Raw genomic sequence first — 20,965 nt, 5'->3', positions numbered from 1 at the left:
GAAAAATTATTACTTCCTTATTGAGAAGAACCAAACTCCTACCTCCTTTCAGAGAGAGCCAAATCATAATTTACAAGATGAAGGGGGGGAAGTTGACAATAAACAAAAAACTCCTTAGTTTAAAAAGAATGTTTACATCATGTGTGAAATATATGAATATACAACAAACTATTACTTTTAAAAGTTAATTCTGTGTTAGCAGACATGCTTTTTTGAAGAAAACATCATTCATACTTCTTTACTTTTTTATTGTCCTTTATTGTCCTGACTCTGATTGTCCAAATTCTTATTGCTCTAATTTTTATTACTATTTTTATACTATAAATATACTATAATATAATATAAAAATACATTAAAATATAGTAAAATATAATATATAGTATATACATATATTATAAAAATATAGAAATATATAAAATATACTATAAAAATACATAAAAATATAGTAAAGTATAATATAGTATATAGTATACACATATACTATGTGTATATATTATATATACTTCTGAAATTTTAACACAAGTAATAAGCATTTTTCACAACACTGATTTCTTGGAGGGAAAACCTGGGAATCCTGGGGGAGGTGATGCCCTGGGAGCAGGTGAGGTAATTACACAGCTTGGGAATTGGGAGCTTGGCTCCAGCCAACTGCTTCATTTTGATTTTTGTAAAATGAAATATTAAAAAAAAAAAGTCGTCTAATTAATTTGCAATGAAAACAAATTAATCTAGACACGAGCTGCTCAGCTGAAATAGGCAGGCAAATGGAAGCTGACTCGAGGCCTTCTCTTGGGCCTGTGTAGGAATTTTTTGCTGTTTGCGTGAGGAGGTTTTTGTGCCATGAATGTCAGTAAAACCCTTGAGTTTTAACTTTGGTGAAGTCAAGATGTCTGAGGTGGAAGAGTGGGGAAGGGACTTGATGCTGGAAAAGCAGGGTGGTAAATTTGGGACAGGGAAATGCTGAGGGTGTTAAATAGAGCTGCAGGCTGGGTCAGGCAGGGCATGATCCAGGGATCCCTGGAGGCTGGGAGGGTGTTCTGGGGAAGGATTGCTGTGTTGTGCTGTTATATTCTGTTATATTCCTGTTATATTCTTCCTTAAGCACCTGCTCTGGCAGCTGGTGAGGTGGCAGGTACGACCTGCTGTGTCTGTGCTGTTATTGAGGTAAAATTCATCCTGCTCATGTTGATGTTCTGCTGAAAAAACCTGGATTCCTTCTCAGGAATTCTTTGAAGAGCATCATGTCCAAGGGCTGTGTCTGCCTGCCACTGCTTCCCTCACTGGAAGGCTTCTCCCTCCCAGATTGAAATCATGTTCTGAGTTCTGGTTGCCAGAGTACAACTCTTATCATGGTGGCAGCAGAGACAGAGCCCCGTCAGAGCTGCAGGCAGGGATGTGCTCAGCTCTGCATCCTCCTGGATGCCCCGCAGGAAGGGGCAGCCCCGCAGGGCGCTGCTGTGCCAAGGGCAGCCAGGTGGACCCAGATTTAATGAGGTTTTGTCTCACATGACTTCCTCCATCACAGGAAAGGAATGAACAGGTGGAGTGGTTTTAAAGCAGGTCACAGAATATTGGTAAGAGCTCCCCCTTTTAATTCTGATTTTAGGCGAGAAGCAAAGCCTGGAGTGGGAGGTTTTTCTGTGCCACAAAGGGCTCATGCTTTGCTGTCACCCTGTGAGCAGGGCCAGGAGCTCTGGGTTTCTCTTGCTCTCTCACCAGTAGAGAAGAGGAGGGCAGGGAGGGGATGGCTTGGTGCTAACTGGAGTGTTTTGGAGAGAAAATGCAAGACTGCAGGAGGGGGATATTTCACCACAGCCCAGGGAAACGACTCTCCAGGCTGGCGTGGTTTTGCTATCTGGGTGTTTCTGATTTCCCTGCACTTCTTGTCCTGTACTGAGATAAGAGAGAAGATGGTCCACGCCTTCCACTCCTCTGGCATCACTCCCACACCCATGAGTGACACTTCTTTCCCTCCAGCCCTGCTTTTCCCCCAGCAGACCATGCCCTGCAGTCCCATTCCTGTCTCCTTCCTCAAGCTGTGTCCCCACCAGGCTTTTTCCAGAGGCAAAAGTGGAAAACCAGCAATTCCCATCAGAGGAGATGGCACATCCTGTAAATATTTCAGGGAATAATCTCTCTGAAGACTCTTTTGGGACCTGGTGGCTCTTTAGGCTGTGTTTTGTTTGCCTTCTCTCTTTGCAGATGCCGCTCAGGGAAGGGGGAGGACAGGGAGCTTATGCTGAGTAACAAGAGGCAAAGGACCATGACATTGCTTGTTTTTGTTCAGTCAGGCTGAGCAGAGCTCACTGTGCTCTGAGGCTGGAGAATGCCTTTAAGCCTCTCCTGAGAAAAATGCTCAGCTCGTGTGCTCTGTTCTGACTCGCCTCCAGCTCTGGTGGAGCAGATAAAGCTCTGCTGAGGAGGGGCAGATGCTTCCAGCACAGCTTCCCACCCTGAGAGCTGCTGGCAAAGCCAACTCCTCTGCCCTGGCTGTGCTCTGGGGTTCATCTCCAGCTCCAGATTTTATTCCAAAGACCCCCCCAGGCACCCACACCCTGCATGGACACAGAGTGTGGGCTGTGCTGTTCTTCAGGTGCTCACGAGTGGGAGGGAGGAATTTGTGGTGCAGCTGAGGAGTAATTTAATATATGCACTTGTGTGGGGGGCTACATATGCATATAATCCTGTAACCACACATCACAGGCTTGGGAAATCTCTGGAAAATCCCAGGTCAGCCATTCTGTGTGCAATTGTAGCTTTTCTCTGCTTCTAACTCAGGCCTGAGGGTGGGAGCCTCTGTGTTCTTGTGCTGTTCATGCCTGATTGCTCCCCTGGGTGTGAGCACTGTGGGATGGGAGTGGGGAAGGTGTTCTTGGTGTTCTCTCCTGGCTGGAGATTATCAGGAAGATTAAAAGAGCAGGAGGTGTTCTGGGGCTGGTTGGAAATGCAAACCCGGTGTGTGGCACAGAGCAGAGTGGGGAGAGCAGTGCCAGGGTTCAAGGTTTTCTTCTCTTTCAAAAGCCATCATTTTGACTAATTTAAAAAATCCTGTGTGACATTCCTGTCTGTCCTTCCTGCCTCAGCACTGCTTCCTGCAGCTTTCCCATCTCCCCCATGCTTCAGACTGTGCTGAGCCTCCGCCTTTCTTTACACACATTTCCCCTTGCACTGAAAGAAATCTCTGTGGAGTTTCCCCTCTTCCCTCCTGCCTGTTGCAAGCACTGCACTTTCGGTCTCTGCCCAGAAAATGGGATGTCCAGAGAGGAGGGAACTGCTTCATTTTGGCTCTGGGGGCTGGGGTGGGGTTTGGCAGGAGGGAGCTGGCAGTTCTCTGGTGTTTCTGTGCTGGGGGATGTGTGAGCTCAGCACAGCAGGGAGGGTTTGATGTGCTCAAGCTCTGTGTGAGGGGGCCAAGGCCACCAGGCTGTGCCTGGCACAGCACACAGAGCTCAGTGTGGCAGCAGCAGATAGCAGGGGTGGCTGCAGCACCACTGGGGAGTGAGGCTGGAAAAAACAGAGTTTGCTTGGGAACTCCAGCTCAGCTGGCAGGTGAATACACCTGGCCTGCCATTGGATCTGATTCCTGCTTGCCAGCCAGCATTAAACACCTTATCTCTGCCCAGCAGGTGTGGTTTCAAAGCTGGCAAGTGTCTGTGCTGGGGACAAGCATTAATACCTGGGAATTTATGCATTAGGGCTTGTGAGACACTCGCTCTGCTGGAGAGCAAATCCAGCTGGTTAAAAGCTCAGTACATCAAGCCTAGTTCAGCATCCATTGAAATCCTTTGGCTGTGCCTGTCCCTTGGTGCTTTCCATTCATCTGAGCTACTGGGAGGACTCAGAACTGCTCAGCTGCAGAGTCTCTTTGGGGGATGTTTCTCCCATGAGCATCTGGAAGTTGGTTCTTGCTGCCTTTCCTGATCAGTTCAGAGGGATTTTCACTGAGCACTGATGTGACCATGCCAGGGACAGGAGCCACAGCAGGAGATCTGCTGCAAGAGGTGCTGTCTTGAGCATCAGAGGATGCAAACAAGCTGCTGTTGTAGGCTGGAGTTATAAATATCAGGCTATTATGGAGGCAGTTTTAATGAAGGAAATGAGTTGCCACTATTCATGCTGATTGTTGCGTGGGTTTTTGTTTGTTACCCCATTAAGAGGTTAAAAAAAGGCAACTGTAGCTTCTTTGTGTCCTTTGGAGTGGCTTTCTCTGTCAGAACTGCAGCTCTGGGGCTCTAGAGGTGGGGAGGCAGGGATTATTTTTACAGACAAGGCTTTTCTCTAGTTTGAAATGAAAAATCAGGACTGACAAAAGAGTGTCTGGCTTTTTTTTTTTCTTTTTCCAGAGTATACCATAAAATCTAAACTTCCAGCCTTGCCTTCAAGGTATCTGAAAGTATTTATTAGCTTCTGTTTTATGAGGGTGATGGGATGTTTTTATCACTGTCTGTGGGTGAGAGTCTGGCTGTTCCCACTGTGTGTGGTGCTGGCAGATCAGCTCTGTTTGCTTCTTCCAGGTGTGACTCCTGCCACCCCACCCCTGCCCAGGCTGGGGCCATGGCTGACATGATTTTTGGCAGTGGTTCGGGCCCCTGGGTTTGCCCCAACGACCGGCAGCTGGCCCTGAGAGCCAAGTGAGTTTCCCTTTTCCCTTTTCCTTTTCCCCCTCAGCTCTGCCCTCACAGCTTTCCTGGTGTCTCTGGGCTCTTGGCCTCATCCTGCACCCCTGGGAGTCCATCCCACAGCTCTTCCCTGGGTGAAAGGAAGGGCTGGAGCATCCTAAATAAAATTGATGGCATCCCCCAGCTGCCAGCACCCTTTTGTTTTAGGAACTTGTCATTAGTTCTCGTTTTCCCCCAAAGTTAAAATTACTGCACAACCTAAGGACTAAAAGGATGGGGATGAGTCAAGCTCTAGAAGTGCATTTTTCTTGGGTGTTTTCATTCCCTGGCAGCTGGGACTGTGCCACCTCTGCCTTTTCCTGAACCCCTGGGCTCAGCTGCTGCTGCAGAGTGTTAGAAAATAGGGGAACACCCCATGGTCTGAGGGGGCTGCCTGGCTGAGCACCCCACTGCCACCTCCCCAGCCTGCAGAAAGCCTCAGCAAGGCAGTGGTGCCCAGCAGTGCATCCTCCTTGCAGCCATAAGTGTATCCAGTGACCTCCAAACCCCTCCTGAATGGTAATTAATTAATTGAGCTGGGAAAGCTCCTGCCTGTTGCCAAGTGAGCCAAGGAGAAGCATCAGCTGCTGCATGTGAGGCACACGGGCTTTGCTGGAGTCCTCGTGTGAACCTGGGCCAGACCAAGGGAGGATGGTGCCAAAATTTGTGTTTCTAGGCGAGCCCAGAGGTTTGTGTGCTTGAACTGAGGGCACTGGGGATGTGGGATCCTGCAGGGAGGAGGTGATTGCTGTGTTTGGGAGTTTGCTCTTGGCATTTGTGGTGCCTGGCACCAGCAGCCATCCCTGTGAGGGGATCCGCAGGACAGGGTGCTGCTGCTTTATGGACAGACAGGAACAGGGGCTTAGAAAAACACAAACAGGAGCAGAAAGGGAGGGCAGAGGGCAGGGAGAGGCAGCACAGCACTCAGTGCTGCTGTGGAAATGTGCTCAGTGAGAGGAGCTTTGGGATTTAGGCCGTGGGTCTGCGTGCCTGGGCTGTGGGGCAGGGCAGGGGAAGATGAAACAGGAAAGCCTTAGAAATATGATTGCCTGGCAAAAGATTTTGAGAATATAGAAACGGATGGAAATATAGAAACAAGATTTTGAGATTATAGAAACAAGATGGAAATGAAAGCAAGCTTTGAGATACCTCAGTTACTGAGCAACTGGAAATCAATGATGTGGTAGCTGAAGGTCATCCCCTTTTGATGGAACAATACCCTCTGCTTGCAGACAGGTCCAAGGGGCAGAGCAGACCCTACTAGCTTGGCAGAAGGGGCCCAAAGAGGAGTTTTTAGGGGTTCCAAAGAGTAGTTTTTAGGCTTGGCAGAAGGGGTCCAAAGAGTAGGTTTTAGGGTTTAAAATATAACACAGTATGGTAATGTAATGATTCTTATAGGCTGTATGTAAAGACTATAGGATTTGTACCTTATATTAGATTGGCTAGTGAGAATTAGAATATTCAGCACAGAAGATTTATGGTATTGTAAGGGGAACCTCGCTCTCTCATTTTCTCTTCACCATGCTCTTGCCTACTCTCTCTTTACCTCTCTGTCCATCTTTGGGGCCTGCTCTGAGCTGGCAGCTCCCAGCAGTGCCCTGCACCCACACCCTTTACAATAAACCCCAATTTCCATGACCTGGCTCCAGATTTCTCTGTTCTCCGTCCACCCCAACCATCCTCCAGGGCAGGGCAGGGGCTTTGTGCTTCCCTCTGCAGCTGAGTGCTGCCCTCCACCCCCTCCCACAGGCTCCAGACGGGCTGGTCAGTGCACACATTCCAGACTGAGAAGCAGAGGAAGATGCAGGCTCTGAGCCCCCAGGAGCTTGAGCTCATCCTGGGAGTCATCCGCAAGGCAGAGCAGCTGGACGTGGCGGAGCAGCAGCGCGTCGGGTACGGCCCCGTTCCTGCCCCCTTCCCTCCTTCCCTCCCCAGAAACGGCCAGCCCAGGCAGGAGTGGCTCTCCCAGCTGCCTGAGCTCAGCCTCCATCCCTCACAGCGTCCCTTAGCTCAGTGATTTTCCCCTCCCAAGCTGCTTGTTTGGAGGTGATGATTGCTGGGGAGGGCGTCGTGTTTTCCTTCTCGCTGAAGTCTTGTCATGCTTTGAGCCTTGGGGGCTGCTGAGGGTGCAGCCCTGACACAGTCCCTGGGAAATGCAGGTGGTGCTGGGTGAGGCAGGGGCTCTGGGAGAGGCTGGGCTGTGCCCAGGGCATGGATGGCTCAGGATCACTGCTAGCAGTGCAATCAGGTTGTCCCTTGTCCGCACCAGGCCCCTGGGATTTTGCCTGGAGCAGAGAATGAGTTTATGTTCTAGTTGGCTGAGCCCTCTGGATGAGGTTTGCTAGCTTCAGTTATTTAATTTGCAGGCATCCTTTTGCTGCTGCAGGTTCCCATTTGCTGTCAGTCCTGCTGGAGGTCTGGCCTGGGCTCTGTGTGTGATCATCCTGCCTTCAGAGGCAGGGAGCTGGGCAGCCCTGCAGCATTTCCCAGCAATGTTTGTGTTCATGAGACAGAAATCCCAGGCACTCCCAGCCCCAGTCCAGCAGGCTGAGCTTCTCTGCTTCTCTGTGCTGAGCTCGTTAGTGAGGGCTAACGAGAAGTGGCAGTGTGTTTTTGTGATAAATGGGAGATCCCAGTGACCCTGAGGGCCTGCCTGCTCCTGTGTGCTTGCTGCTGGAGCTGCAGCAAGTGCTCCCCTTGCAGCTCCTGTGGTCAGGCATTCTCTGAAATGCCTTTTGTTCACTCCCAGGAGCTCTTTTGTGCCGGAGTCCAAGTCGAGGATCATAAATCCACTAATGATGGCTCTCTCTGGCTGTGCAGCCTGACCTCCCCACCGCGGCAGCCCCTCTTTCAAACAGCCCTTGCCTTGCTCTCCAAGGGGCCCTGGTGGATGGGACATTAGCACTAATGAGAGTGGGATTCATGGATGGCAGGATCACTCCCTCCTGCTGCTGGTGCTGATGAACGGCCTGGCTGCTGCTGTCCCCCTCAGCAGATGGCCTGGAGGTTGCCAAGCAGTGATCTCATGGCCGAGCAGCCTTGCTCTGCATGCTCCCCACACCCTGCATCCTAATTGCCTGTCCCGCCTTCCTGCCCTCTCCCAGCCCTGCTGGTGCAGACATTGTCCATGCATATGTGCTTCTTGTCTTCCAGATGGGCTCTGGGAGGGAGCAGGGAGCAGTCACTGCCATTCCTGTGCCACAGCCAGGCTCATTTTGGTCTGATGGCTTCAGTCTGGCTCATTTTGGTCCTTGGCCTTTAGCCTGGCCTTCCTGCTTCTAATGGGACGTGGGCAAGTCAGTGCTGCCTTCAGGGAGATGGGAAATGGAGAGGGCTTGGCAGGTTTAGCTCCTTTGCCCCTTTCCCAGTGCTTTTTGACTCGCCCTGGTGTGAGGGCAAGACAATGTATAAAACTTAGACATTCACAAGTCATAGACAGAAGTAGATATGTGCTGTTTTGATGTCCCCACTTAAGTATATTGTGTAAAGATCTTCTCCAGCTACATTGAAATATAAGATTTCAAGACCCATATACAAGCTTTGGGTGCTGTAGAATACCTATAGATCATATTGACTCCCCTTGGGAAGGTATGCAAAAAAATTTCAGTCAGGTAGCAATCTTTTTACTGCTATTTTGTAGATTAGAAGTGTTTCTGTAATTTTTTTTCAACTAGTTCAACTAATTCAAATTTAGATTTCCTCACAAGAAATAATAACTTTAAACTACGGCAAACTTTTCTGAAATGTCCTTTTAGCATGCCAAATGTCAGTAATAAAGAAAATGAGTTGGTATGGACTTGGAGCTTTCCCTGCAGTGCTGTGACCGTGCTGTGCCTCCTGCCCGCAGGCGCCTGGTGGAGAGGCTGGAGAACATGAGGAGGAACGCCATGGGGAACGGCCTCTCGCAGTGCCTGCTCTGTGGGGAGATGCTGGGGCTGCTGGGCAGCTCCTCTGTCTTCTGCCGGGACTGCAAAAAGGTGGGTTTGGTCACACAGGCCTGTTCCTGGCAGCAGGACTCTCCAGGAAACGCCACCAGGCCCTCGGACAGCTCTGCAGGCTGATTTTATTGTCACTGGTGCTGTCAGACCGTCGAGTTTGCTGTGGCAGCCTGGTGATAACAAGAGATTGAGGATCCTGGTGATAGCAAGAGATTCCTCAGGGTCCTGGTGATAATAAGAGATTCCTCAGGATCCTGGTGATAACAGGAGATTCCTCAGGATCCTGGTGATAGAAAGAGATTCCTCAGGGTCCTGGTGATAACAAGAGATTCAGGATCCTGGTGATAACAAGAGATTCAGGATCCTGGTGATAATAAGAGATTCCTCAGGATCCTGGTGATAATAAGAGATTCAGGATCCTGGTGAAGAGGAGGTTCAACAAACAAGAGGTTCCTCAGGATCCTGGTGATAATTAGAGATTCAGGATCTTGGTGATAGCAAGAGGTTCCTCATGATCCTGGTGATAGCAAGAGGTTCCTCAGGATCCTGGTGATAGTAAGAGATTCCTCAGGATCCCAAAGTGCCTGAGCTGCCCTCAGAGCTGGGATGAGCTCTGCCAGCCCCCTCTGCAATTCCCAGCTGGGATTTGTGGGGTTTGCAGCGTGGGACAAGGGGCAGGAATGTGCAGCCACCAGAGACAGCTCACAACAGATTCTCACAACAGATTTGCTGGCTCTCACTGCAAGGTCTGCCCTGAGACCTTCCAGGAGGACCCAAGTCTATCCTCAAGCTCCAAACCAGTGCAAGATTTCCATCCCTGAGCCTCAGGGAGTGCCTGTGTTGTGTGAGTTGTTGCTCTCCAGCACCCCAGGGATGGTCCCTGCTGCTCTTGGCTCCACAGCTGAGGGGTTCATCAGTATTTCTGTGGAGATTATGATCTCCAAGGCAACCACCTCACCCTGCCTCTGCTGGGAGGCTGCTTTTCCTGCTCTTGAAGCCCACCTTCCCTGTGGACTCATGTCTGGGGGTTCCTTCATGCCCGTGCATCTCCTGTGGAGAGGTGAGGGCACCTGCTGGGTGCTGGAGTGGTTCTGCTGACTAAAACCTGCTGCTTTTACTAATTTTTTTAGTAAAAACTACCATGGACTGGTGGTTGGACCACGGGGGGCAAACTTCTGTGGCCCTGCTGGCTTTTGTGGGACACAGCCCTCATGCAGAGCACGTTCCTCCACTGGAGGTGACAGAAATCGCTGGGATTGTGCAGAAAATTCCTTCCAAGGCAGTGCCTGGGGAAGGAAACACATATCTTGGAGCCCCTGGCTCCTAAACCATGGGGAAAGCAGCTTTTAGGGAAGGGGTGTGGGAGGAAGCAGCAGCAGGGAGTGGAAGGTTGGGTTTGGATGGGAGCAGCTCTGGGAGCAGCGTGGTCTCTGTGCGCTGTGGACAACAAAGGGTTGGTGACAGGCAGGAGATTCTTGGCTGTTTCCTGTATTTCAGGCATGTGGAATAACAGGATGTGCTCTGTTCCTGCCTTCTTCCCCTGGCAGTTCTGCCCTCACCTTGTCAGGAGCCAGCTAAGTCACGTTGCCATGGGGCTTTTTAACCAATTTCCTGTGAACCCTGAGCACTATTGAGGAGGCAGAAGCTGCTTCAGGCACTTCCCAGCCCTGTCCCCTTGCAGGAGTGACCCTCAGCTGGTGGGACAGTGTGAGCCTGTCCCTGAGGAGGGCTGTGACCAGAAAACCCCAGAGAAAAGCTGTTTTTTTTTTTTTTTTTTCTTTTTTTTTTTTTCTTTTTTTTTTCTCTTTCTTTTTTCTCTTTCTTTTTTCTCTTTCTTTTTTCTCTTTCTTTTTTCTCTTTCTTTTTTCTCTTTCTTTTTTCTCTTTCTTTTTTCTCTTTCTTTTTTCTCTTTCTTTTTTCTCTTTCTTTTTTCTCTTTCTTTTCTTCTTTTTCTTTTTTCTTTTTCTTTTCTTCTTTTTCTTTTCTTTTCTTTTTCTTTCCTTCTTTTTCTTTCCTTCTTTTTCTTTTCTTCTTTTTCTTTTTTTTTCTTTTTCTTCTTCTTCTTTTTCTTCTTTTTTTTAATTCCCTTTTGTCTGGAGTCTGTTGGGCAGTTCAGCAGCATTCACATCCAGGTTGATTTAAGTGAGCTCCTACTTTTCCAGGGTGCATTTTGCAGCTGCTTTCAGACTGGCTGCACTTTTCAGTGCTAGCCCAAGGCAATTCTGCCTGGGTGCCCTGGGCTTGTCCCCTTCTGCTTTTTAATGTTGTGCAGTGAACTCAGGGAACAGCCAGAACACAGAGCACAGAGTGAACTGCTTGTTCCCTCTTGTCCAGGGATATCCATCACTCATGGAGTGCTGTGTGCAATAAGCAATTTGTCAGGGAATTATGGATTTTTTAAAGTTCATATTTTTCTGGCAGGCACTGCTCTGGTACCGTGTCATTGCAGCACATTTAATTCAGTACCAGGAATTGTAATGATGCACCTGAAACACAGCAAAGCATTTACCTTCAGCAAGTCCCTGCTGCTGGACAGAGCTTCTGCACTTCTGATGGAACTTCTAAGTGCCACTTGCTGCTTTGGAAAGAATTCTTTTAATATTGGTTTTTATTATCTGGGAAATAATTATGGCAAGACAAAGGTGTGTGCAAAGATGTGTTAACAATAGCAGGAGTGAGACAAAGCCCAGGGTGCTTTACAATGCAGAGGGGATTGATGTCATGAGTAAAAAGGTGAAGGATGAGTGGGAGAGGAAAGTGCTTTGTCTTGTGTTTAATGAGAAATGGGGCTGCGTTTAATGCCCTTGATTTTTATGTCTTCTTCTTCTCAGAGGGGTTCTGAGTGATGCTCGATTTCCCAGCTACTCTGCAGAGGAGGGAGGAGGAGGAAAACACCGTTTTGATGTTGGGATTTTTCAGAATTCGTGGCTGGGAGTGAAATCGGTTGAGAATTTCCACTAGAGGGAGCGTTTGAATGTGCTATCCGTGTGGGGATTGGGATTTTGGAGGGTGTTTCAGGCTGAGCTGCTCCCTCGGGGCTTGGGTAGGGGGAGGGAGAGTTTGGGGTTTTTTAGGTGAGGTCTGTGACTGAATGTGCCAATGCCCCTTGGCTTGGGGAGCTCCATGCTGAGGGGTGATGCTCCAGGCTCAACAGGCTGCTCATCATCTCTCTGGGAGGATGAGGATGAGGGCACAAGTGTGGCCTGGCAGGGGATGGGGCTGGAAGAACCCACCCAGATCTCCATTCTGACCCCTGCTGCTGCCCCCTCCCAGAACATTTCTCTTTTCTCACTCATTCTTTCAGCAGGTACAATCCAGGAATTTAACCTTCTTCAGAATGACCGAATTTTAAATTAGATGGGATGGGGAAGTGGGGTGGGGAAGATGAGACCTTCATCCCTGGGCACAGGAGCAGCCTGGTGTGGGGGATGTGTGAATCTGGGGACATCCAATCCCCACGGATATCTCAGCAAGCTCTTGCTCTCCTCTTGTGAGTGGCTTTTCCTCTGTGAGGATCAAAGGATTCATCCCATTTCTCATCCAGGCTGCGCTGCCAGGGCTGATGGGCATCAGCTTCATTCTGTAATGTTGGGTGATTCAGGTTGTAAATGGCCTGGGATGCCAGCAGAGACAGCAGAAAGGGCTGTGCAGAGCCAGAGACATTCAGGAAATGTGCGTAACCATGGCCATGGCCACCAGCTAAACAGCCCCAGATCAAGGAGAGAGTGCTGAGATGGAGGGGAAAACGTGGGATTCAACACTTGTGTGTGAGAGGAGGGAGGAGAACACTCCCAGTCTTGCACTTGTGCCTGCTTACAGCTGCTTTCCACACCAGAGACTGGGGGATTCAGGGGAACAAAAAAGCAGCTCTGGAAATTCACCTGTGGGTGATGGGGTTTGGTTTGCCCTGCCCAGTTCTCTCCTCTCCCTGGGGTCAAGGACTGAGCTGTGGGTTCACCTTTGTCTCCTGTCCTTACAGCCCTGCAGCACCTTCCTGCAGGCAGTGCTTCTCCAGGAAAAACAGGGAATTTGTGCCATGCTTCAGGTTGTTAAGGAGAGCAACACAGAGCTGTTGCTTCTCAACCTTCTCTCCCCCAAGGGCTGTGGGGAGCTGCTAACACCACCTCTCTTTTTTTTTGTTTTGTTTTTTCTCCTTTTTTTTTCTCTCTCCTTGTTTCAGAAAGTTTGCACCAAGTGTGGGATAGAAACTGTTGGAGCCCAGAAACGTCCCCTGTGGCTGTGCAAGATCTGCAGTGAGCAGAGAGAGGTAAAGCTCAGCTGTGGGGAGCTGGGGCTCAGCAGCACCCACCTGCCCAGCCCAAAGCTGTGCACAGCATGTGTGGGCTCTTCCCTGGGCCTTGCAAGGCAGAAAATGGGATTTGGGAGGCTGGCCTGGAGGCCAGGCAGGCTCAAACACACACAGTGCTGACAACTTTGTTTTGTGAGGGGGTGAAGGGGAAAAAGCATACTTGGAGCCTGACTTTGTGGGATTTTTCTAGCTCTGGCCATATAGAAGTTGTTCCCTTACACCCTTTCCCTCCTCACTCTGTGGCAAACAAACTTGACTAACTGTTTTTTTTTAATACAGCTTGAGAGATGTGGAGCATAACTGCAATATTTGCCCCACTAAAAATAACTAGAATTGCAGCCTGTAAATCTGTTTTCCTCCCTGCCTGCAAAATCCCCATAACTTGCCAGTGTGTGAGACTTCTAATGCAGGTCTCTAAATTTTTATATCCTTTATCCTTGACTTTACACTGCAAAAAAAGAAAAATAAAGTAATGGTCTGCCTCAATTCTTGTCTGCCAGCCAGCATCCCCCAGCATCAGGGCTCTGAAGTGAAGTCTGTGAATTTGTTCTGTGATTACAGATGGATTTTCACTTGTTCCCATCAATTTATTCTGGGCTTTGGCTTGTGGTCCTTGAGCATCAATCCAGTCCAGCTATTTCAGACCAAGCTGTACCCAGCTGTGTAACCTGGGTGCTCTGCTAAATCAATTTTTGAAGTGTAGTGAGAGTGTTTGTGCAGCTGTTGGAGGTGCTGAATTTTTTTCTTTAATTAGTTGTGGAAACTTTGCATTGCTTAGGTTTTACATTGGAGGGATGTTTTTTTGTGTGGGAGCACCCACAAAGTCCATGTTCAGGTGAAATGAGGGGTACGTGGATGCTGATAATTTAAATTATCAGCAGCAGTGTGGGTAGGGCAGGAAGAGAGCATTCCAGCTCCCTGGATTTTGATAACAATTTGATACACTGAATCATCTAGATGTTTTGAATTCCAGATAGAGATCCCAAAATAGAGACTGAGGCAGGTGCAGGTATTCTCTGTGCTCTGCAGGGAAACGCAGGGACTAAAATTTGCTTTATTTCCTTTGTCCTCTTGGGTTTTTTTCAATCTCTCTGTACCACTGTGAGTTTTTTCCTATTTCTTAAAAAATAATAAGTAACCTGCTCAGTGGGCAGAGAATATTGATGTGTCCAGCACGTGTTATGTGTGGCCAGAGTGTGAGGGTGTGATAACCTTCAGCACCCACTCTGTGAGCCCTGAGATGCAGCCAAAGTGCATCCCTGAGGAAAATGGATGGACCTTTCCTTCTTAGACTAAATCATAGCCTCAGCTTGCCTCTCAACCCTTAGCTTCTGCTTTATTTTCCAATTCCCTTTAAGGTGGGTTCAAGTCTGTCTCCTTTTTTATTTATGCTGCTGCTGGTGCCCTGCACAGGAGGAGGTTGGGAGAGTCACAGGGAGGGCACACAGACATCAAATCATCCATCCCCTGTGTCTTCCTACATGCCCTGCCTTTATTTTGGGGGTCTGGGAACTGAGAATTAGAGAAACCTTGGCCAAGGAAGTTGAGGTAAATCAGAATAAATGTGGCCCAGCAGGATCTGAGGCTGCTGGGGTTGGGCATGCCATGCACCAGCTAACAGCTGCAGCCTGTGGCAGTGTCCACACTTCTTCATCCCCTCATTTCCCAGGTTATTATTTAGCCCTGCAGGCTGGAATTGAGCCAGCAGAACTTTAGTGACACATCAGGGTTGAGATCAGGGTTAGAGTCCCTGTTTTGCAGTGCTGGCCTTGGTTGTGATTAAACCATCACACAGCCTGGGTCAAAACCAACCCCACAAGCTGTGGGAACATCAGTTCTCCTCCAGTCAGAGCCCAGTGCTGGGTGCCCACAGATCCCTCTGGAATCCCAGCCTCAGCCCCTGTGCTGCTCTCTGTTCCCTTGGGAGGCTCCTCTGGGAGGGCTGTGCTGCAGAGCCACCAGCTGCTCTGGCACCTTCTTATTTCTGGGGAGGGGAGGGATGGGCTCTGCCTGCTGATTCCCGGCATTCTGGCTGCATCCAGGCATCCCAGACAGAGCAGAGGGGATGGGCAGGCTGAGGGGCTGTGTCTGCAAAGGGAACATCCCCCAGGCAGCCCCACACCAGCAGTGCATCCTGCAGTAAAGCAGACCTCACCTGCATCCCTCCAGAGGCATCTGTCCCAGCTGTTTGCGGAGGGAGCTGTGGAAAACCCTCCTTTGTTTTTCCAGGATTCTGGGGGTGTTTTCCATTGCCGTGGATGCTGTGGATTGTGGTTCAGTGCTCCTGCTAGCAAAGGTAGAAGCAAATTCAGCCACGCTCACATTCTGAGGGCAAGAATCTCCCTTCCTCCTCCCCTCCTCTTGTGCCTTGCTTTGATCTTGCTGCACCTCTGGCTGATCCCCTGGCTCCCTCCTGCTCCTGCAGGATCTGTGGGAGCTCAGGGATGCTGATCCCTGCCTGCAGCTGTGGGTTTGCAGTGGAACTCCCCTGGAAATGAGGTCCTAAGGCAGAGAAGGAGCAGCTCCTGCAGTGCAAAGGGGCTGGTGGCAGCCCCAGAGCTTGCCTGGCAGCAGAGCTGCAGGTAAATCCACAGCTGGAAGGATTCCCTGCACACCAGCACTGCCCATCCTGAATTAGCTGTGCCTGGCTGAAATCTGCCTCTCACCTCCTGGCCTGAAGGGAAAAAGGGACCTGCTGGGTTGTGTCACATCCCTGCCCAGCCCTTTAACTCTCTGCACAGCCTTATTTTGACTGGTAGCACCAGATTCTGCAGAGCACCTTCCTCAATTACCCCTTATACATATATTTTATATATATATATCCATAATGAGCGATGCTATCATTGTAATTAAATCCTCTTGGAAGCATTTGTGCACATTTACATTTGAATTGACACATCCAGAATTGTAGGGATAATGAAAGCAGTTCCAGTGGGGTGGGGGGAAAGCTTTTTTTTAAAACTGCCTTGAATATGAAAAAGAGTGTCAGCTACCTGGGACGTGTTAAAAGTTTTAATTTGCCCTCTCTGCTTCACTTTCGTTTTTATTCCTTCTCCTTCACTACACAGCATTTTCATGGCTGCATTTCTCAGTTTATCACACAAAGATTTTTGTGCTGGAGGAGCAGAGTCATCTCCTCCTCTTTTGCCCCCGGGGCTTCCCTTGTCAAATATCCACTCCTACCACTTGGAACAGTGTAATGCAGCATAGCTTGGGGTTATTCCTGCCTGGCATGACGATTTCCTGGCAAAACACCCCAGGAATGGAGAGGGGTGTTTATTTTGAGTGACTCTGGATTGAATGGGAGCGATGTGCACCTGTTTGCAATTGAAAGAACTCATCAATAGCTTCTGCCATATTATTTTGGGGGTGGCAGCGAGTGGTTAGACTCAAAATAGTGTTCTCTAGAATAGAGGGGGGAAAAAAAAGAGGCCTGATTGAAAGGGGGATGATAAATGGTTGAAGGCTGGCAGGCACTGCAGCTCGAGGAACGTCGGGGTCAGGGGGGCGATGGATTTTGCTATTCCAGAAACAAAGCTGGGAATGGTAATTCCACTGCCTTTTAATTTCCTTCATCCTCAAGTGCCCAATGTGGGAGTCGACAGCAGCTTGCTGTAAATAATGTAATTGGAAATCTCTGTGTTATGGAAAAGCAGATGAATGCAAATAACGAGGCTGAGGAGCTCTGGCTCTCTCTCTCTCTCTCCCCGTGCTGCCAGCGGCGTTTGGAGGGCTGGGACAGGGGGGCTGTGTGGGGATGTGCTGCAGGCAGGACCTGCCAGCAGGGTCCTGCATCTGCTGGTGCCTTTTTCCTTGCTGCAGCCACAGGAAGCTGCTTCCCCACCTTTTGGTGTTGCTGGTGCCAGCATGGCAGGGTACAAGTGGGTGGTTTTCCTCTCCCCAAGCCCAGGTTGCTGTGAAGGAAAGGGCTGCAGGGTGGTGTGACCGTGTTCACAGGGGTCTCAGGTTGAGGGAAGAGAGGAGGATCTGACTCCATGTTTCAGAAGGCTTGATTTATTATTTTATGATATATATTACATTAAAACTATACTAAAAGAATAGAAGAAAGGATTTCATCAGAAGGCTGGCTAAGAATAGAATAAGAAAGAATGATAACAAAGGCTCTGTCTCGGACTCTCTGTCCGAGCCAGCTGGGCTGTGATTGGCCATTAATTAGAAACAACCACATGAGACCAATCACAGATGCACCTGTTGCATTCCACAGCAGCAGATAATCAATGTTTACATTTTGTTCCTGAGGCCTCTCAGCTTCTCAGGAGGAAAAATCCCAAGGAAAGGATTTTTCATAGAAGATGTCTGCGACAGGGTGGGAACACTGCATGGCACGAGCAGGAGGTGGTGGAGCAAAATGTGGCTTTGCAGCAAAGATCTTTTCTAAGTGTTGGAACTCAGTACATCCCTCTGAGTGTCCAGATTTGCCAGGGGGCTCAGAGACCCTGGCAGGCAGCCCAGAGCACCTGCAGACTTGATTATGACCCATGGAACAAGTTGCCAGCTTTGTACGAGGACCTGGAAAGTCACAGAAGTTTAAATAGTATAATAATAAAATTATCACAGTGTGAAAATGTAGATTTTGGGATTTTTGGTATGGGGGTTTTGGAGACAAGATGGAGGAACTTGGGCGTGTCCAGCCTTTCTCCTTCTTCTTCTTGGTCTCCATTTTCTGCAGTGATGTTGGCACTTTGGGGTGGTCAGAGTGCCTGTGGCTGCCCTGCTGAGCAGATCTCAGCTGGGCAGAAAGAAAATTTTATAGATAAGAATTTATAAACAACATCCAGACCAAAAACTGAAGAGCTCTGACTCGATCTAAGCAGGGGTTTGGTGAGGAGGACTCTGGGGAGGCTGCAAGTGTTTGTTGTGATTCCCTCAGCTGTGATCCACCTCTTTATCAGCAAGCCCTAGTGTTTTCCCTGCTCAGGAGCTTGTTTTAGCACTTGTGTGCTCAGAGCAGCAGCAACATGAGTCTCACCAGGGCCCAGTGATTCTGTGTCAGGTCCCATTTCCAGGCTGCTCTTGGAAATGCTCGATAAAATCCCCATCTGCTTCTGCGTGTGTCACTCCATAGCTGCAGTGATGGCTTGATGCAGCTTTAATGGGAATATTATCAGGGTTATAAAAGGCATTTGTCTGTCATGGCCACGGCTGTCCCTCTCCCTGGTGACATTCCAGCTCCACCCCAACTCAGACTGCTGTGGGGAACAAATTCCACCTTAATGTCCGCTGGTGGGAGCAGCATCCTCCCTTCCTTGGCAAGAGTAAACTCCTGCTGATGAACAAGAATTTTATTCTTAAGGCTCTGTTACAGATGTATTAATCTAAAATCAAGCAAGGACTTTGCTGTCTGGCCATCAATCAAATGCCATCAATAGCAGTCAGCAACATCAAACATGGAGTTTTGATCCAAGGATGCTCAGAGTGCCCCATGTGCAGAGCAGGATGTGATCCCTGGTCCTTTGGGATGGGCTGTGCTGCAAACCTGGAGGGGCAGAGGGACTGAATCCATCCAGGGGAGAGCATCTTGCTGCAGCTATTTCAGAGCTGATTTCAAAACAATTTCACTGCTGCCATAACGGGACCAAACTCTATTAGAAGCACCAATTTAAAGGGAATATGTATGCAGAGAATCAATTTTAGAGTAGTATTAGCACACCAGAGCTGGGTGTGTTATGTCATTAACTCTTTCTGTAACGACTTGCTTTGGGGTAGTGAGGAACCTGGGGGTGCCCAGCCTTTGTTCCAGCCACCCATGCTGTGTCTGATTGGTTTTATGGTGTGTCTAAATTGGAGCTAGCCTGAAGATAATAGGTCTCTCCAGTGCTTCAGATTAAATTACAGATGTTGCAAGGTCTGTTCAGAGAGTGACTGTACCAGAGGGCTGTTTCCTCCCCAGCAGCTCATCCAGGGAAGGTGTGTGCGCCAGATCCCAGCGTGTGTCAGGGAGGGACAATTCCCAACCCTGTCCCTGTTCTCCTGCTGTGCCCTGTGGTTGCAGCTGCTCCCAAAACCTCCAGCCCTCCTCAGGGACCCCTGGGCTTGCCCATCCTGCAGCTCCTGCACGGGCCACGTGTACCTGAGCTCTGTGCAGAGATGTCTGTCCCACACTTCAAAATCTGTTGCATTTCCTGACTCTCAGCAAGCAGAGCCTGTTCCTGCAGGGTCCCTGTGCTGCTCTGCCATGTGCTGCTTGACACACTGCACCGACTGCTGGGAGTCCCCACGTGCCAGCAGAAGGGACAGAAGGAGCTGTGTCAGCCTGTGCCTTGCCTGGCTGGGTCACTTTGGCTGTTGGCACAGAGCAGAAGGAGCTGCTGAGGTGTCCTGCCTGCCAAACCCCCTCTGCGGAATTACAACTTGCAGTTTCTTGGGGAAATTGGCTTCCCAGCTTTTTTTTCCTGGGTGGCAGACTCACCCTCCTGCTGGGTGGTTACTCCTGCTGGGTGGTTTCCCAGCAGGAGAACGTTGGAGGAGCTGTGGGATGCTCTCACCTGCTGCTTTGCAGACCCTGCTGTGATGCACGAGCCTCCCTCCTTGCACGTGTGCTGGGTCACAGCACTGCTCCGCTTGCTCCTCCTGCTGGGTGGATTTCTTTAAAAGCCACATTCCCAGCTCCCCCTCTGCATTCAGATCACCTGCACTTGGCTTTCAGCACCCCAAACACAGAGATGTGAGCTCTCTTGGTGGCTCTGGGAGCCAGGCAACCAGCAGTGTAGAGGTGCTGCTGCTGTCCTGCTTTTTGAATGTCAGATTTTGTCGCTACAGGTGTCCTCCTGAATGTCAGCTTTTGTCACTGCCCTCTGCTTTCATTAAGCTCTAAAGGCAAGTTGCAAATGTATTGCTGCAATTAGAGATATCTTCCTTTGCACCCACTGCCATCATGATGAAACTGTGTGTAAAGTGCTTTGGGAACTTGGAGTGGGAGCACTGATGATCTCCTCCACTCTGAGCAGAAGTGCAAGAAGTAAAAAATGATATTTTTACTATATTAATTTATTTTTGCCCTGGCTGTGTCATTAGCTCATTATCAGGCTGCTGGGAGGCACACAAGAATTAGGTTTGTAAGAGGCCATTTCTCTTTGTCTGAGCTGCCACCCTTCTCCCTTCCCCTGGCTTACAGCAGGCTTTATATTAAATATACCTAATAGAGTGCCTTCATCATAAGCTGCATTAAAGCTAAATTGGAGAGGAGAGGCTGTTCTTACAGCAGATATTACAGTTTGGTGCTCGAGGTCCATTTCCTGCTGCAGGTTCAGGTTATTTGAGAGGAGTTCTTGTTCTGGGCTTTTCAAGCTCGTTACACGACCTGGCTTGGCCTGAATTGCTCTGTGGGACGAGCACTGGGGTTGTGCTGTAGGTCCAGCATGAGGCAGCACTTCTGCCATCACCTTCTACTCCTCCTTCCATCTGCTGCTTCCTCCCAGCTGGGATTTTTCAGCTGTGGAAGGAGGACAGAGATGAATCCGAGCAGGAATTTGGGATCAGAGCGAGCGGCTTGGTGGGGAGCTCATTCTGCTGTAAAAACCCAGCTTAAGGTGTCCTGTCTGTGTCTCTGGCAGGTCTGGAAGAGGTCTGGGGCGTGGTTCTACAGAGGGCTGCCCAAGTACATCACACCTCTGAAGAGCAGCAGCAGCAGCAGAGCCCTGGAGCTGCAGGGCCAGCCCGAGAGCGTTGGGAGCAGCCGCTCCTTCACCTGGGCCAGGGGAAAAGGTTGGTTGTGCCACCCAAAAAACAGGTGGGAGAAGGAGCTGCCTTCTCCTCTTGCTTCCCAGCAGTCAGGGAAGTTCTCTACTAGGGGTGTTGTCCCACAAGGTGTGTGTGGTATGTGCCCCACATGGATGTTGAAGTTTCGTGGTTTTTGGAGGATTCACTGATGTTGAAGTGCACGTTGGTGGGCCAGATTAGTCCCAGTCCTCCTGGAGTACCTGTCCTTCAGTCCAGCCCTGCTCTCCTCCATTCCTTTCAGCCCTCACCCCACTGTTTTTCATTCCTTCTCCTTCACTACACAGCCACGGAACAGAGAGCTGCCTGAGGAGCTGCTCCTG

The 20,965-nt window shown here is 49.5% G+C and overlaps 1 protein-coding gene across 1 annotated transcript in view; it reads left to right on the top strand.

Moving 5' to 3' along the window:
- Positions 1-20,965, top strand: part of RPH3AL (rabphilin 3A like (without C2 domains)) — a 39,153-nt gene that overhangs the window by 2,964 nt on the left and 15,224 nt on the right. The window contains exons 2-6 of the mRNA XM_031059830.1: positions 4,515-4,631; positions 6,408-6,551; positions 8,506-8,635; positions 12,777-12,863; positions 20,480-20,630. Of these exons, the coding sequence (XP_030915690.1) occupies positions 4,555-4,631; positions 6,408-6,551; positions 8,506-8,635; positions 12,777-12,863; positions 20,480-20,630 (589 nt within the window). The 5' untranslated portion in view covers positions 4,515-4,554. The remainder of the gene's footprint in view (positions 1-4,514; positions 4,632-6,407; positions 6,552-8,505; positions 8,636-12,776; positions 12,864-20,479; positions 20,631-20,965) is intronic.

This window comes from Geospiza fortis, unplaced genomic scaffold (assembly GCF_000277835.1).
Source record: "Geospiza fortis unplaced genomic scaffold, GeoFor_1.0 scaffold538, whole genome shotgun sequence".
In the NCBI taxonomy this organism is placed as follows: Eukaryota; Metazoa; Chordata; class Aves; order Passeriformes; family Thraupidae; genus Geospiza; species Geospiza fortis.
This window is presented reverse-complemented; position numbering and strand designations above follow the sequence as displayed.